A 16,660-nucleotide genomic window follows, 5' to 3' on the forward strand; every position below is an offset into this window, starting at 1 on the left:
TGGAATAATTATTGGAGAAGATGAACTTGCAGAGACAGCTAAATTAATTTCTTTGCTTAGAGAGAGAACAATATATTTATGGATGCCTGGAACCCCCTTCTTGATGTTCCTGCATAAAATGGAAAGAATGCACTTGCCATTTGTGGTTTTGATATGAAAAAAACAACAGAAAAGAGTGAGCTTTTTTTGTAATCATAGAATAAGAGATAATTTTGTAATTGTACTTATATTTGCTGTAAAGGAAATTAAAAAATATATTCATTTTTTCTTCCTGCAGTCATTTTTTTCTTCTGCTGTTATAATTCATTTGTGTTAATTTGTTTTAGTTTTTTGTTCTTTGTAAGACTTTTAATAAAACTTTATTTTTTTTAAAAAAAAGTTCTTAGATGGCTGATGTCTTAATCCATAGCTCTTTTGCCACAGATTTGATCTAGAGCTAAAGATTCCCTTTTTCAATCTCCTTGGTTGCAGAGTCCATGCCTTCCTGGAACAGTGGGGACTCATCAATTACCAAGTAGATGCTGAGAGTCGACCAACACCGATGGGACCACCGCCCACTTCTCATTTCCATGTTCTGGCTGACACCCCTTCGGGACTGGTGCCACTGCAGCCCAAAACACCCCAGGTAATATCCAGCCACCTGGAGAAGAAATTTGAACACACATCATTTTTTAAAATTTATCTGCATTGTTAGAATTTCCGTAGCTATAATTAAGAATGAATGGCTCGCAAAACATGTTAAAAGAAATATATAGACCTCGGCTGAGAATATATCGACATTTAAAACATCTGCTAAAAGTAAACCAGAAACTATATTAAATGAGAAAAATCAAAGGGGAAAAAAATTCTTCAGAAAATAAATGTCAGAAAGTTGCTAAGGAAGTATCTGAAGGAAATTTCATCCTAAAGGAAATCACGTGTTTGTGCATGCTGGACATCTTAATAACTTTGCTTTCCCAGATTAAAATATTAATGTAAATGGGAGAGGGCAACAGGACAGAATTTTGCTTACGCTTCAGGGTCGTCAGAGTGATAGCGATACCAAGACTGGACGAAAGGGCAAAGAGATTGAAGACCTTGTCACAGAGACAGTGAAAGGGAAACCGGAGCTGGTAAGAGAATTCCCAGCGGAGGCTGGTGTTTGTGGGAGTCCAGAGAGGAATGACACCTGGATACTTTCCTCTGGAAAACTGTGGAACTCCATGCAGCCAGAAACTGAATCAGGTCAATCTGCTGAGTTTTTAAGGATGAGCAGGAATTGAATTGTTCCATTTCTCCCTATGTAGTTTGTTGCCTGTAATTCCCTTATAGGCTGCACCGCTGTATGTTCATTGTTGCAGGCCCAGGAAGATTTGTAATGGGTCACCGAAGACCCAAATAAGAGAGATGCTGTCCCGGATGAATTGCTTGAAATTCCAACATGTCTGGGTGGGCCTAAGATTGACATATGCTGTGCTGTAGCTTGGCCCCACCAAATAAGATCTAGAGGTGGATGCCTGCTTGTTCTCCTTATAGGTGGTAGTGATCATTCAAATAGCACTTCAGAGGTCTTGAGAGTCGGGCTTTCTTTACATCACATGAAGCTTGTTCATCTCTCTTCAAAGCAAACCACAGCTTCCCAGCAGATGTTAAACTTCCCAGACAAGAGCAAGGAGAAGCCACCAGATATGCAAAACTTTGGACTCCGCACTGACATGTACACGAAAAAGAATGTTCCTTCTAAGGTAAAAAGAGGAAAGACAGCGGATGTTTTTCATGTGTCTTGTCCACTGACTAGTCAGTTCTGACACACAAGTCTTTTCCCACAGAGCAAAGCTGCTGCCAGTGCTACTCGTGAATGGACAGAACAGGAGACCCTGTTGCTGCTGGAGGTGAGTGAATGGAAGCAATTCAAATTGCCCATTAAAAATGTGCTTCTGACAATTGCTCCTAAGCTTTCTTTAAGTATTCCTTCTTCTCTTGATTTTATTCCCAAATCTTCAGATTGTTTTTATTCCCAGCAGCTCAAGTATATTGGGCATCGACTTCTTATTTTCTTGCGTGGAAATGTTAATTTTAAAATTCGATGAGTAAATTGATAAGTTTTTGTTTTCTCCAGGCCATTTAACTTACCTTGCAACGATGATATTTTAAGTCTCTGTTTGTTTTATGGGTTTATTCCACGTCTTTCAGAAGATTGTAAAGACATTAAGGAGCCATTGCACATCAAGGAGAAAGGCTCAGTTGTTTAAAAATAACGTACGAATAAAATGTCTGAGGATCCTTTTATTGTTACACAGAAATAGAGATGATGTGTAGACAGTGCACTTAAACAGAAGCAAGTCACATAAAATTATTCGAACATATTTAATCCAAGAATATGGAACTACTTTTTCTTTCAGTGCCATGTTAGGAGTCATACATACCCCCAGGAAAATAAATCTTAATAATCGGTGGCTTAAAAATAGTTAATGAAATTATTTTCCAGTTGTCGATTTAATAATGTTCCCCTTAAATTGCAAGGTAACAATATGATAACAACTTTGGAAATTTCTGGGAATGGATTCTTCCCTGGAACCTAGTGTGATACACTTCTGATTCAAACCACAGCTGCAAATTGAGGACGGGGCCTGGTTTAGTAGTTGGAGAAAATGTTAAACATGGAAAAAGTATAGTGCCAAGACTGCATTTTCACCAAAACCTGGAAAGTCACTACAGGTAGTCCTCGACTTTTGACCACAGTTGAGCCCAAAATTTCTGTTAAGTGAGACATTTATTGAGTTTTTCCCCCTTTTACGATATTTTTTGCCACAGTTGTTAAGTGAATCACTGCTGTTTGTATGTTAGTAACCTGGTTGTTAAGTGAATCCGGCTTCCCCCATTGACTTTGCTTGTCAGAAAGTCGCAAAGGGGGATCACATGACCCCAGGACGCTGCAATGGTCATAAATACGAGCCAGTTGCCAAGCATCGGAATTTTGATCATGTGACCCTGGGGATGTTGCAAAGGTGGTAACTGTGAAAAACATAAGTACGCTTTTTTTCAGTGCTGCTGTCACTTTGAACAATAGCTAAATGAACTGTTGTAAGTCGAGGAACACCTGTAGTAATCTTTGTAGACAGTATTAAGTTAGGTGGGCCAATACCAATTGTCTCCTTTATTCCTACAATTAGCCACACCAGGATCAGAATCCCTTATTTGAAGTGACTTTGAAAAATACACTTTTTGTTATATAGTAAGAGAGGCAGAGCCATTTCTGCCAGCTGGCCCTATGACAGCTGTAAAGAGAAGCTAACCATTTGTTAACTTTCAGTTAGAGTTCCAGGTCGCTATGCAGAACATAATGAGATAAGTTAATTAAACACAAGCCACCATTTCAGATAGTAATGGAAGTTCTTTGTCTTAATCACAAACTCACGAATGGTCCAAGTACAGCCATCACGTTGAACATGTTCAGTTTGGAGGGATGGTGGCCATTTTCATTTTCATTGACTCTTTTTTCCTGCAAGAGTTTAAATGTGGGAAGGATTTGTGCTTAAATAAATAGCCACCCTGTAATTTGGGGTATTGTGTAATTGTGCACAGGCGACGTTTTTGCATCCCCAACACATGAAAACATGTAGGAATCAGGCGCTCAGATTCCAGAAGGGTCCCTGAATAACTTCTCGCCTGTAATCTGTACTCTGGTGTTCCTGCTCATTGCTCCTGTTCTTTGTTTGACATCCCGAGTGTCGCCATTTCTATGAATTGCATTTTAGGCCCTGGAGATGTACAAGGATGACTGGAACAAAGTGTCCGAGCATGTTGGCAGTCGTACTCAGGATGAATGCATTCTGCACTTCCTGCGTCTTCCCATTGAAGATCCTTACCTGGAGGATTCTGAAGCCTCTCTTGGACCCCTGGCCTACCAACCGATCCCCTTCAGCCAGTCAGGCAACCCTGTTATGAGCACAGTGGCCTTCCTGGCTTCAGTGGTGGATCCCCGCGTGGCATCTGCAGCAGCCAAGTCAGCCTTAGGTAACAAATGAGGGCCCCCAAAAGCAGGCTGTGCTCTGAGAAGGAAAGGATATTAAACTCGGGATGGGGCTGGATTGCGGGGGTTGTAGGGGGCTTATAAAAACACGCTAAAATGCCATATCGCTATCCAACAGAATTCTGTGAAATTCTGTCCAGCCTGTATTTTCTAATACTTGACAATGCAAGGGGACTTGAAGTGTTTTTTTTTTTAATTGATTATGCGCAATCAAATAAACGTCAACTCTTAGATAATTTTTGTTCTTGAGGACTAGAACTGGAAGGCTGGAATTTTAAGAAGGAACACTGCGGTTTTTAGGATATTGTGTTCTCAGTCAGCTTCCTGGGACCTATTAAGAAGAAAAGGGTGAACAGGTGTTAAGTGTCAGATTACGGTATTTATATATTGGGAATTTCAATCCAAATCATACTTGTTGATTTGGTTTAGTTTTAGTGTAGTAGAGTTGAGTTGATCTAAATCCACTAAATCATCAGTCTAAATCATGATTAGATCAGGAGTTTCCTTGTTTTATTATGTAATATCATTCCTTACCTTGAATTCCAGTAGTACGTTTTTTAAGCCTCTTGTTTGATAAAAGCCTTTCTCTGAACCCAAGATACTATACTCCATTTTTAAAATGTTATTTTATTTTGTTTTGTTTTGTTTCATTTTGTTATTTTAATTATTGCATTTTACTTCATTGTATTTTAACTTATTTTTACCTGTTGTGGCTCAAATCCAGTACAACCATATGCTTCAGAAGTTTCTTTTTTTATAGCTTGGCTTTTTTGCAGCATGTAATTAAATTGAAATATTGTTCATAAATATTGCATGCTAATATTTTCAGTGTACATGTTTTATAGGTGTGTGCTCAAAGCCAAATATATGAAAGAGCATAGTGTGTGTGCTCTAGTCCCAAATGTGTAAAAGTCCTGAGATCTAGAAGGTGTGCCCATTGGCACCCAGGGCCTGGTGTGCTGAGTACTTTAAAAATATGTGATTTACTGATTTACATTTGAACTCCTGGTCTCCATGGATTTCTGCTTACTCCAGAGTTCCTTGCAATCTACAATTCCTGCCTTGGGCATTTCCTACTAAATGGGAGTGGCTCAAAAAAATCCCCTACTTGTTGCATACTTCCAAGCCTCTTTTCCCCCTCCTATATTCTGCAATGCTGTGTTTTGCCATTGGGATGAATTCAAGGCTGTCTTTTGCAGAGGAATTCTCCAAGATGAAGGAGGAGGTGCCTACAGCCCTGGTAGAAGCTCATGTTCGCAAAGTGGAAGAAGCTGCTAAGATGACAGGCAAGGCAGACCCGGCATTTGGTCTGGAGAGCAGCGGAATTGCGGGGACCACGTCCGATGAGCTGGAGAGAATAGGTGAGGGGGGCGAGCGGGGCGCCTTCCGCGCTTCAACCCGTGAAGCGCCCTCGTTGGACCTCGCCCAGTATGCGGTGGGGACTAAGAAGGGGGCCGAGACGCAAGAGAACAGAGCTGGCCTGGCTTCCGGCCTGGAGCTCACACTCAATCGCCTGGCACAGGGTAAGGGATTCCCCTCGTCATTCATCTAACCCCTCACCCTGTCAAACTGGGAATACCAAGGGCAGAAAATGGAGGGAGAAGGCCTTTGTAGGCAATTCAGGGTGTGAAAGTATAGATTCTGAGGCATTCCTTCATGGCAGGCATTGGTTTTTTGACAGAGGGAAGGGCAGACAGAAGCCAGCATTTAAATGTTTTCCTCTTCAAGGAGCGTAACTGTAATCCTACCAGCCTTAAGGGCCAGCAGTTACGAAAAGAACTATGTCAAGCCATATTCTAAGGAGCCTCTTTGTTTTTGGGGGGGAAAGTTAAAATATGTCTAGTTTTCTTATAGCTCTTAGAATTTACCTTCCCTGATCCCTTCATCATTGAAACTTTGAATTTTTGTTGGGTGTGGGTAGAAGGCATATACAGAGATCCTAACAGTGGTTTCTTTTCTGTTGTCCCATTTTTCCATCTTTCGTTCAGAAGAGAACTGCCCAGATGAAAACCGGTCAGAATCTCAACCATCTGAAGAGAAGAAGGAGTTGAAGGTACAAGAAGGCATGAGATAAACCGAAAAGAATTACACGGCCAATTCAATCCCTGAAGCAAGTTTTATGAGCCATAAAATATACCAAGAAAGAGGAAAACTAAAAGAATCCTCTTGGGGGGGCCATTTGTGGATCAGATTATTATGTCATTTGGGGACCAATTTTTATTTTATTTATAAAATGTTCATTTGATTGACCTTTTATTGCAAAATTCCCAAGTTGTGCTGTCTAAGCCACTGAAGTAATTATTACAGATTTTCTTCTCTGTTTTACAGACATTTCTAATTCCATTGTATGAGGCAAATGACCCCCTTATTGTGGCAGCAGGCCTGTTCTAGAAAGGAGTAAGAATCTTTTAGCGGAAGTGACAATTTTCTGAATTGAGCCTTTCTGTTAATGCAGGAACAAAGGGAAGGAGTTCTCGAGGAAGAAGCTAAGGAGAAACTTGGAGAGGTGCCTAGGAAAGAGGATGATAAAAGCAAGGAGGCTGACAGTGAAAAAGAAATGGAGAAGAGTGATGGGGACACTTTGGGTAAGTGTCATTTTCCAGGAAATGAAAAGGCTCTAGCTTCATAGGAGTCCAAGTTGAGTTGGCAGGAAGTGGCCCGAAGTAATGAAGACTCATCCAGAAATAATTTCTTTTCATTGCAATAGAGCAGGTCATAGAAACCTAAATTTGGAACACGTAAGAGCTCTTGTCAATAAATTTCAAGATCATGTAAACAGTGGCATTGATGATTGTGGTACATCCAGGGATAGAGAATAGGCTAGCAGGGCAATGTTTTGCTTCTAGCACCTTTTTAATTTGCAAGCATCTGCCACCTTCCTCTCTGTTGCCATGTCATTGTGTCCAGATATGCAAGGCTGACCTCTAGGCCCTGGAAGATCATCTCCCTTGCCCATTAGATCATTGTCCTGTCCCATAAAACATTTCTCTCCTGCACAGCTGATGGAGAAAAGGAAAAAGAGCCAAAGGATGGCCAGGAAGAGGGACCCAAGGACCTTGCAGAAGCCGAGGGTGAGCGGAAGACCAAGGTGGAGAGGGACATCGGTGAAGGTAACCTCTCTACTGCAGCAGCTGCTGCTTTGGCTGCCGCAGCAGTAAAGGCGAAGGTGAGTTGCTGGGAAAGGCTGGGTTCTGCTCTCTGGGTAGGCCAGGCCAGAGCACCTAATAGCAATTGGAGATCTAAGCCAATTAAAAAACAAACAAACTTGCCCCTCCCAGCCTCAGGTTTTCACTGGCTACATCAAAATAACATACTTGAAACACTGATGACTCACAGCTGACCCATCACAAGACCTGTTACAAGACTCTCACTTGACACACCCACACCTGAAGCCCTTATAAGCAGAACACTGACACTGAGATCCCCTAAACTCTGCTGAAGATGTTACCTAGCCTGGGGATGAAATGTTTGGAAACCAACCCACAAGCTGGGAGAACGAACCTTCACCCTCACCTCACACCTGAGCTACAGATATTCCCCACTATTGCAAAGACTCGAAATACTCAGTATTCTACTCCCTAATGTTTTTATTAGTATGTTGAACTCCAGAATGACTGGTGTAGCATACAGGTCTGTGTAAATAAATAGTATTTCCAATAATTGCTGGCTGATAAATAAAACAGTGGCTGGATATTCTGTGAATCTTAATTGCATGTACTAGGCTTTCTTCTCTGGCTTATTGGGGGGGGTGGGGGGGAATTCTGTGGCATATGATGCTGTCAGAGCTCAAAGATGCCCTCTTTATTTTGGCAGCATTTGGCAGCAGTAGAGGAACGTAAAATCAAGTCGCTTGTTGCTTTGCTGGTGGAAACCCAGATGAAGAAGCTTGAGATCAAATTGAGGCACTTTGAAGAGCTGGAGACCATCATGGATCGGGAGCGCGAGGCAGTGAGTACAGCTGCATCTGCTTACTGTTTGTTTTGCTTCCTCCGATTGAACATTGCTTCTGTGCATATATGTTCATGGGTAAAAAAATTACTACTGTTACTACTACTTATAGTACTACTACTACTATGTTAATGTATTATATTAATCGCAATAGCACTTAGACTTCTATACCACTTCACAGTGCTTTACAGCCCTCTTTAAGCCATTTTACAGAGTCAGCATATTGCCTGCAAGAATCTGGGTCCTCATTTTACCCACCTCGGAAGGATGGAAGGCTAAATCAACCTTGAGCCTGGTGGGATTTGAACTGCCAAATTCCAGGCAGTTGGCAGTCGGCAGGAGTCGCCTGCAGTACTGCACTCTAACCACTGCACCACCGTGGCTCATATAGTAATACTACTATATTACCGCTGTTGCTGTTAATTTCCTACTTGAAGCTGGAATAACTAGTTGGTAGTGTAGTGACCATTTATTTTTGCTGACAGTTCTGGTTCTTGCCTGGAGCGATCCATTTTATTGGATCTTGAAAATAGCCAACTGGGTATGTTGCAAATATTGAAAAGACTGGATAGTGGGCTAGCTTTGAAAGGAGAGGACATGATGAGAAGAAGCTTCTTGAGCTCTTTTGTGGGACGGACAGGTTTATTTGTTTGTTTGTTTGTTTGTTTATATTCCATATTTAGGAACTGCCCATCTCCCTCATAGAGCAACCGGGTGATGTGCAAATGGTTCACATATCCAAACCCTAAACTTGAATTGCACCCAGAAACATTAATGCATCTGAAATGTTATATACTCTCTTAAACCCTCTTAAAGCTCAACCAGCTGTCTTTTCAACCCAATAAAGCTTCCAAAAGGTCTTCAAGCATAGTCCCATATAGATGGCATTAGTAATTGATTTGGCAAGTGTGCGTAGTCCAGAAATAGTAGCAGCTGTTAAATCAACCTAAATCCAAGGAATATGTCTTGTCCACATTACTCAATTGTTCTACATATCATAATGCTGGATGAAAGAATACCCCAAAGTTATGGATTTGCTGCTTCAGAGGGAGACTAGATCCAGGGATTTGGGGTGGGAATTGGATACATGTTCGAGTCCAGACGTGCTTTATCCCCCTGTAAACCAGGAGAATGTACATTTTTCTAGGTTTGATTTCAGTTTCTAAACCTTCACTTCATCTTCTCCAAGAGTGCCCTTTGACTAGGTCTGGCAAAGTGTCTGCATATCACTGACAATTAAACTCTGGTGATCTCTCCCAGTGGTTTCATTTAGTCATTAAATAATATGAAGGACAAAGTAGATCACTGAGGGATTTTATAGTACAAGTTTTCTCCAGCATCACTATCTGGGACCTGTTTTTTTTAGGTTTCCTGTGGTGTATTGTATCAGCTCTGCATCTCCATGTATTTCAGACAGGATAGCATGGTATTGAAAGTTGTTAAGAAGTTCAGCAACATCAACGGGATATATTTAGACCCTCATCAGGAGAGTGATTAACGCTACTCAGTGTTGCACTGAATCTGAAATCTGATTTTCTAGATCCATTTTTAAATGGTTGGAGTGACCATGATATCAACATTTGATCACTTTTAAACCAAAAAAGATATGATTCTATTTGGCAATTAACTGTAGCACTTTCAATCTTCAGTGACTGCTGTATAAGCTCAGCTCCAGTGTGGGAACACTGAAGCTCCAATATGGCTCTGGTCAGGTCAGCTTCAGGGTTGACAGGCTGCTCCCCTCAGTTGAAGAGGACTTCCTGCGAGACAAAACACAAAGAGAGAATTAGTCAGAGCCCACCTCAGTCCCCTCTTCCTCCACGTGGAAGTCCCTTAGGTATTCACATGTCCATACACACATAGGCATGGATATCTATACACACGCAAACATACATTCATCATTGTGGCCTTCACCATTCCATCAAGTGAGACAGTTTGGGGCCCGACGATGAAATTTTGCAATTATTTAAGGTTAGTTAATGGGATAAGAATATGGTTTCAGATAGTGACAGGAGAAAACAGATGCATGACCCGTTGCTGATTTCCTTCTAGTTGGAGTACCAGAGGCAGCAGCTTCTGGCTGATCGTCAGGCTTTCCATATGGAGCAGTTGAAGTATGCCGAAATGCGTGCTCGCCAGCAGCATTTTCAGCAAATGCACCAGCAGCAGCAGCAGCAACAGCAGCCACCGCCACCGCCAGCGCTGTCTGTGGGATCACAGCCCCTTCCTTCTTCAGGAGCTCCTCTGGCACCTACCGCTCACTCCATGCCCATCTCCCAAACAGCCGTTCCAGCTGCCAGCACAGTAGGACCGCCAAGCAGTATGGCCCAAGCTGAACAGATGGGGCAGTCTGTGTCAGTTCAGTCACAGCAGCCGGCAACTGGCACTTCTCAGACTGCTCCAAGTCAGGCGGGACAGCCTTCCGCAGCTTCCCATGGTAAGCAAAAAGGCTCCACTCTCTGCGGGCAAAGTACAGTGGTCCCAGAGGCTCCAGCACAGCAATTAAACCCCCAGTATTATGTACTTGCAGTTCCAGATTCATTCCTCTGTTTTCCAGATTGGAAACTAAGACCCATTTGCTAAGCCTTGGAGAAGTTCTCCAGTCCAAATGGACTGTACTGGGGTGGATACATTAATTTAATGGAGTAGATGGATGAAAGCAGCTTCAAATGTATATAGGAAAAGAGGATAGCAAGTGGAATATAACATTGTAATTTTGAATTAATCGCTAAGGTATATTTATTAGAACAGGTTCCAGAACTGGGATCAACTTGGAAGGTACTACAAAACAAATTGTGGTTTTCTGTCTAGGTTTCTACTAACAATACAGACACTAGTTGGGCTTAGGTGGGGATCCTGACCACCACATTAGACATTTTGAAATTCATATGAATGATGAAGGGTTAATTCATAGCTGATTGAAATGGCTTTTTGGAGTCACCTCCAATTTGCCTGTTCCCAAGATAAAGGCGAATAACTATTTTAAACAAAACAATTATTTGTTAGATACTAATGTGAAGCAACACTTGACCAGATCAGATTTTTATTTCTTTGATAATATACAAATTGGGCCCGAGTTGCACATTAAAGAGTATCTTTAAAATGAGAAAGTAACCATTTATATTGCATGGCTCTTTGCAAAACCAGTGAGTTTTATTTCTTGGGAGAACTTTCCAGTTTTTTTCTAAATAACAGCACTCCTATTCTGAGGAGAATAATCTCAGTGAAGGTTAGGATGCTTTCCTGCCCATCAGATATCCCGTTTCTTGAGGATCATACATTTGGCCCTGAAGCAACTGGTAGAGTTCCCAAATTAGGATGTACTTGGGGCTTATTAGTCTGTGCGTCTAAGACATCTGATTGTATTCTTAGGTCCCCAAAGCAGTGCAATGTTGAAATCCCAGATGGATGATAATCTGTTATGTCAAATCTTTGCTTGCTTGCATTTAGTTAGCAGACTCAATGCATTCTTTCTCTTTGTCTCTTCTGAAGCCCAGCCTCCGTACCCCAGCCAACAACCATCATCCCAGATTCTCCCGGGGGCGGTCCCAGCAAGCGTTCACCCCGCCATGGCTGGTAATATCCCCTCAGCTCTGCCTTTTGGAATGCCTGCCTCCATCCCATTTAGCATGGCTAGTAACGTAACAGACTCCATCGGCATTAACTTCCCTGCTAACACGCCCATCCATCCAGTGCATGGTAACCTTGCGTGCAGCATGGCTAATCCGCCCATCATCAACGTCTCTAGCGCCCTGCATCCTTCTGCCACCCCTCTGCCTCATGGTTCTGCGGCTGCCCAGAGCCCAGCTATTGTGGCAGCAATGCAGGGCAACCTTCTTCCAAGTGCTGGTCTTGGATCAGGTGAGAACAGACCCAGAGATGATGGTGGGATGGGAGAGGGAGAGAGATTACACTCTGCGCTTGGGTCATAATGGGATCTTTTGATGGGGGCTTAGTAAGTGAGGTGAATCGAGTCGTGGCGTTTTGCAAACAATATTGCGTGACTTGGGACATCCATTGCAGTTTATTAGGAAACTCTGATTAAATTGATTGTGGTCATAATTTGACATTGAATACTCACTCTAAAGTGCTATGATGAGTTGGTGGCCTTGAGGTGGCTTCGTTGTGGAAGTTTCCCAACCCAGATTCTTATGGCAAAGGGAATGGTTGCATATTGTAATTGTATGGTGTATGGGTATTCCTTCCCCATGCCTCACCCCCAAATAGAGATGATGTCCACTCTGGGAGAATATCTGATATAAAGGGATTCTTACTAGATAAATGTAGAACTAATTTGGGTTTGACCTGGAAAAAAAAAAGAATTTTTAAAAGAGTTCACATCCTTTCTTGGATCTGAGAGAAAGGCTGAGCAACCTTTTTGTATCTGGGGGCCCACTAAGGGTGGAGTTGGGTAAATCAGCTGACTTGGTAGAACTAAAAAAAAATTGGGCTAGTTTTTTTTTTTTTAAAGGAGGTTGGGCTACTTGGTTAAGGAATGGAAAAAGCTATGAGTCTCATGAAGTACCTAAAAAGGGAAAAATTAACCCAATCATATTGTCTTTAAGAGGGTTTTTTTTGGGGGGGGGGGATAGTCAGGCCTTAAGCATCCATAAACCAAATTCTTTCCAATCTCTCCAGGTGCAGATAATGGTTAGGATACTGGCATGGCTGCATGCTACCGGTAGAGTGCCCAGCCCTGCAAGTTAAATTAGAGCAACTTAAAAACAGCTGCTGGATAGTACAAGGAATAAGGTGGTTGGTTGCTATTGCTGTTCAGTCTTTCCGGTAATTAAAAGCCTATGTTTGATGCACAAAGACCAATTATGGCAGCAAGGGACAAGTTGTATTTACGGTACTTTTTCTGCTCCATGTCTTTGTAAAGCCGCCCTGTAATTTATCCTATATTTCTCCCTTTGCCCCAGATCAAGGACCTTCACTGCCACCGGATTCTATCACTCCCAGCCCCAGCACAGCTACGCCAGTCCCACCCTCACAATGAGAAGCTATGAGCTATTCTTGTGGATGCCTCTTGGATGGGCCCCTCACCTTTCCAGAAGGACAGGAAACCCCAAATCGTGTTAAACATGGATTCTGTTTGGGTGGGTTTTTAAATGGTTTTCAGAACAACGATCCAAGGAGGAAGAGAATTCGGCTCCACTGATTTCCATTCCCCTGTGTGTCTCAGCTCCGTCTCCTGTTTCCACTTTTTTTTTTTGTATCTAGTCATACCAAGACTTTTTATTTAAGGAGTTTGTAATTGGTGGGGGCGGGGTGGGGGCAAGAATCTATCTCCAGAACAGACAGCCACTACTATTTATAGAAGGCTTTGATTTTAAACCTGTTGAAAGGGGAGTGTAACTCCTTGTATGTGTCTCGCTCTTTTTAAAAAAAACAAACAATAAAGAAAAATATAATAAATACCTTCCATCTCTTAGCAGGAAATATGCAATCTCTTTTGAGTTGGGAGAGTTGGGCCTCATGCCATATTAAGATAGGTTTGCTTACAGCTTAGTGCGGCATATGGAGTCAACCATTGTAGCTTGAAAAAAATGAACTGCAGTTTAGCACTCCAGCAGAACCCAGCCGACTTGGAGGCGTGAGTTTAGAATATGCTTCTCTAGGGTTCTTCATAGCCTGCTTCTGAAGCAAAATCCACGAGGCCACATGACATGCCCCAGGGATTAGGAATCGTTGGCTTCTGTTCAGTCTCTTACGCGAAGAAGTTACTCAGAATGTGTAAGTACAGATAGTCCAGTGGTAGAATTCAATTTTTTTTACTATCGGTTCTGTGGGCGTGGCTTGGTGGGCATGGCAGGGGAAGGAGACTGTAAAATCTCCAGCCAGAGGTGGTATTTGCCGGTTCTCCAAACTACTCAAAATTTCTGCTACCGGTTCTCCAGAACTGGTCAGACCCTGCTGAATACTACCTTTGAGCTAGTCTTCATTAAATAATTGCCTCAGTTAGCCACTGTTCACAAACACAATAAACAGTAAAATCATTTTTTGACTAAAGTGCATACTTAGAATCAAATTTCTGTACCTCACATACACAACACATACCAAACCAAGTAACGCTGGCATTGCTGTATGAGAGAATTGTATCTAAATGCAAGGGCAGCAACTACCAATATTTGTAGCCTTGTGCTCTCTTTCTGTCCTATGGTTCATTTAGCAATTGTTTTGCCACAATAGATGGGGTGTGTGTGTGTGTGTGTGTGTGATAAACAAGGACTGTCTGTTCTTGGGTTATCAGGACCAGCTGGACAAGTGTTTTCCTATCATATGAGAATATTCATGTGCAATCTCTAACTTTGCTGCATCCTCTTTATTTTCTCTTGGCTGCGGCTAACAAAACTGGAATGATATGTTTAATAAAGAGAAGGCTCAGGGATACATGATAGCAGTCTTGCAATACTTGGAAGGGCTGTCACAGGGAAGAGAACATTGATTTATTGTCCATATTACATGAAGGCAGCACAAGAAATAAATGGGCAGAAGCTCCTCAGAGAGAGATTCAACGTGGGAATGAGGAATTTCCTTACAGTAGAATGGTTTCTCAGGAATAACTTGCATCCCAGAGTTGTGGGTGCTTCATCACTAGAGGTTTTCAAGAAAAGATTGGACAATTATTTGTCCAGGATGATATAAAGACTCCTGCCTTGGGCCAGGGGTTGGACTAGAACAGGAGTCTCCAACCCTGGCAAACCCTTGGAATTGGAATGGCTGGGGAATTCTGGGAGTTGAAGTCCGCCAGGCTTAAAGTTGCCAAGGTTGGAGACCCCTGGACTAGGAAACCTCCAAGGTCTCTGTTCTATGCAGTAAATGTTAACACCTTATTTTGATAGGTTGGAATTTTAGGCTTGGGAAAAACAAGCATGGACAAATGCATTTTTATATAAACAGCTTTGGGACATATTTCTAGTTCATCAGGTGTGTTATTCAGTTGACAAGGATGGGAAATTTAAGTGAAAGCTATCTTTCCTACTTATGGGGAATCACTTTCTTTTTATAACAGTTCCTCTAAAATGAGTAATGGTAGGTTACCAACGTAGTTACTGTTGCTTGAGAAAACCACTGGGTGACTATTATTTTAGAGAGAATTCAAACACTTTAAAATGTACCTTTTCTTAGCACTAAGGATATTTAATTTGCTATTTATTTATTTATCAAATTTATATGCCTCCCATCTCAACTGTCCAAGGTGAGATTGTCTTATTCTTCCCAGAGAATACAAACTTTAATTGAACCTTGGGAAAATATTCCTACATTACTAATGTCAATATGCTGACAGGGTTATCTATTACTTGGATAAGGTTTCAATAAGAAACCTGTGATGAATCTGATGAGAGTTAAAAGGGGCATTTGAGGTCAATTCCTTGTCTAATGCAGAAATTCAAATTAAAGTATTCCCAGGAGATAAGTGTCCAGTCTTTGCTTGAATGTGTTGAATGAGGCCAACTATTTATCGGGGCCATTGGTTCCACTTGGTTCAAACTTTTTTACCCTTAGGATATACTTTTCTAATCTATTGAAAAATATTTGTCTTTGCCACAGCTAGATTTTTAGGATTGCAAACAAATCTTATGGTGAGCCTGTTTATCTGACAACATGATTAATGGAGGCTTTAGGAGTGGGAGTGAGCCCAGTGAAAACTGCTTTCTTTCGTTAGAGTTAGACAATGTGATTTGAGCCTTCAAAGATTCCTTTTTATTATTTAACATACCTACAATTATGACAAATCTTGAAGCAGTTTGGGATGCATATAGCTACACTTTATTATTAACAGGTAAATGAACAAATTTTATTTTACATGAAATACTTATTTAGAAAGGGAAAGTTGAATGGGTGATGGGAATATGGGAAGATAAACCTGGAAGACAAGGTTGTGTGAATAGAAAGCAATTTTTTTTTGCAGTTTTCTGCAGATTCCAGATGCTCTAGTGGGCACTCCTGTTCTATACCTGAATAGATTTTGTTACTCAAGATGATTTGTTGCCTCAAATTAGGATTCTGAAAATTATGGTCTGTATCCATCTTAATATGGATGAGCTACTACGCCAATTACATAAAACTGACCTCAACACAGATAGGCTTTAATGTCCTTTTGAACACTTGCCATTAAGCAGCTGTTTGAATATCCACATGTAACCATCTTAATGATTCTTACTGTAAAGAGTGTTAATGGAAGTGCAGCATATTCACACAGGCAAATTGTACTGAAGGCCAAATACTTTTTTCATAACTGAGCTGACAGGAGTGGATTCCCCCCCTCCCCCCTTTTCTTTTGCCACTGGCCAGGTAGAAATAGAACATGTAGCCAAATAGTCTAGCTATGTCAATATTCTGTGGAGGGTTGCAGGATGAGGATCAAAGTGCAGGCAATTTTTTAAAAAATGAATCTTCTATGCAGCTTCTTACTCGTGAGGTAGGTGATGTCTCAGTCTCCCACTTAACATAGGCTTGCTTCTGTGATGCTAGCTGGATCTCCCTGATGACTCAGAGTGAGAATCCATGTTGAAAATAAGTTGTTTCTGCTTTGCTCTAAGGAAGGCAATGCAGAATTGAGTTGGCAACCTTTCCTAAGAGGTGGTGGTGATGACGAACGGGTAGACGAAGCTGCTACAGTCTCCTTTCTCATTGAACTCCTTCCTCAGCTTCCTGCTCAACATGCTCCAGCGCTCTTGCCTTTATTTGGTCCTG

General features: G+C 41.7%; 1 protein-coding gene across 14 annotated transcripts in view; it reads left to right on the forward strand.

The window, feature by feature from the left end:
- SMARCC2 (SWI/SNF related BAF chromatin remodeling complex subunit C2) overlaps nucleotides 1–13,394 on the forward strand; it is a 31,759-nt gene extending 18,365 nt beyond the window's left edge. Inside the window, exons 17-29 of one of the 14 annotated variants that reach the window (XM_026717412.2) lie at nucleotides 472–625; nucleotides 1,020–1,112; nucleotides 1,605–1,724; nucleotides 1,809–1,871; nucleotides 3,738–3,996; nucleotides 5,212–5,535; nucleotides 6,001–6,065; nucleotides 6,468–6,597; nucleotides 7,012–7,178; nucleotides 7,826–7,960; nucleotides 10,013–10,397; nucleotides 11,453–11,821; nucleotides 12,883–13,394. In XM_026717412.2, the coding sequence (XP_026573197.2) occupies nucleotides 472–625; nucleotides 1,020–1,112; nucleotides 1,605–1,724; nucleotides 1,809–1,871; nucleotides 3,738–3,996; nucleotides 5,212–5,535; nucleotides 6,001–6,065; nucleotides 6,468–6,597; nucleotides 7,012–7,178; nucleotides 7,826–7,960; nucleotides 10,013–10,397; nucleotides 11,453–11,821; nucleotides 12,883–12,959 (2,341 nt within the window). In that variant the 3' untranslated portion in view covers nucleotides 12,960–13,394. The remainder of the gene's footprint in view (nucleotides 1–471; nucleotides 626–1,019; nucleotides 1,113–1,604; nucleotides 1,725–1,808; nucleotides 1,872–3,737; nucleotides 3,997–5,211; nucleotides 5,536–6,000; nucleotides 6,066–6,467; nucleotides 6,598–7,011; nucleotides 7,179–7,825; nucleotides 7,961–10,012; nucleotides 10,398–11,452; nucleotides 11,822–12,882) is intronic. The other 13 variants (XM_026717417.2, XM_026717413.2, XM_087925234.1 and 10 more) reach the window with 13 other exon arrangements.
- Nucleotides 13,395–16,660: the final 3,266 nt, after the last annotated feature.

This window comes from Pseudonaja textilis, chromosome 2 (assembly GCF_049901715.1).
Source record: "Pseudonaja textilis isolate UNSWEBS1 chromosome 2, rPseTex1.2, whole genome shotgun sequence".
Classification (NCBI taxonomy): Eukaryota; Metazoa; Chordata; class Lepidosauria; order Squamata; family Elapidae; genus Pseudonaja; species Pseudonaja textilis.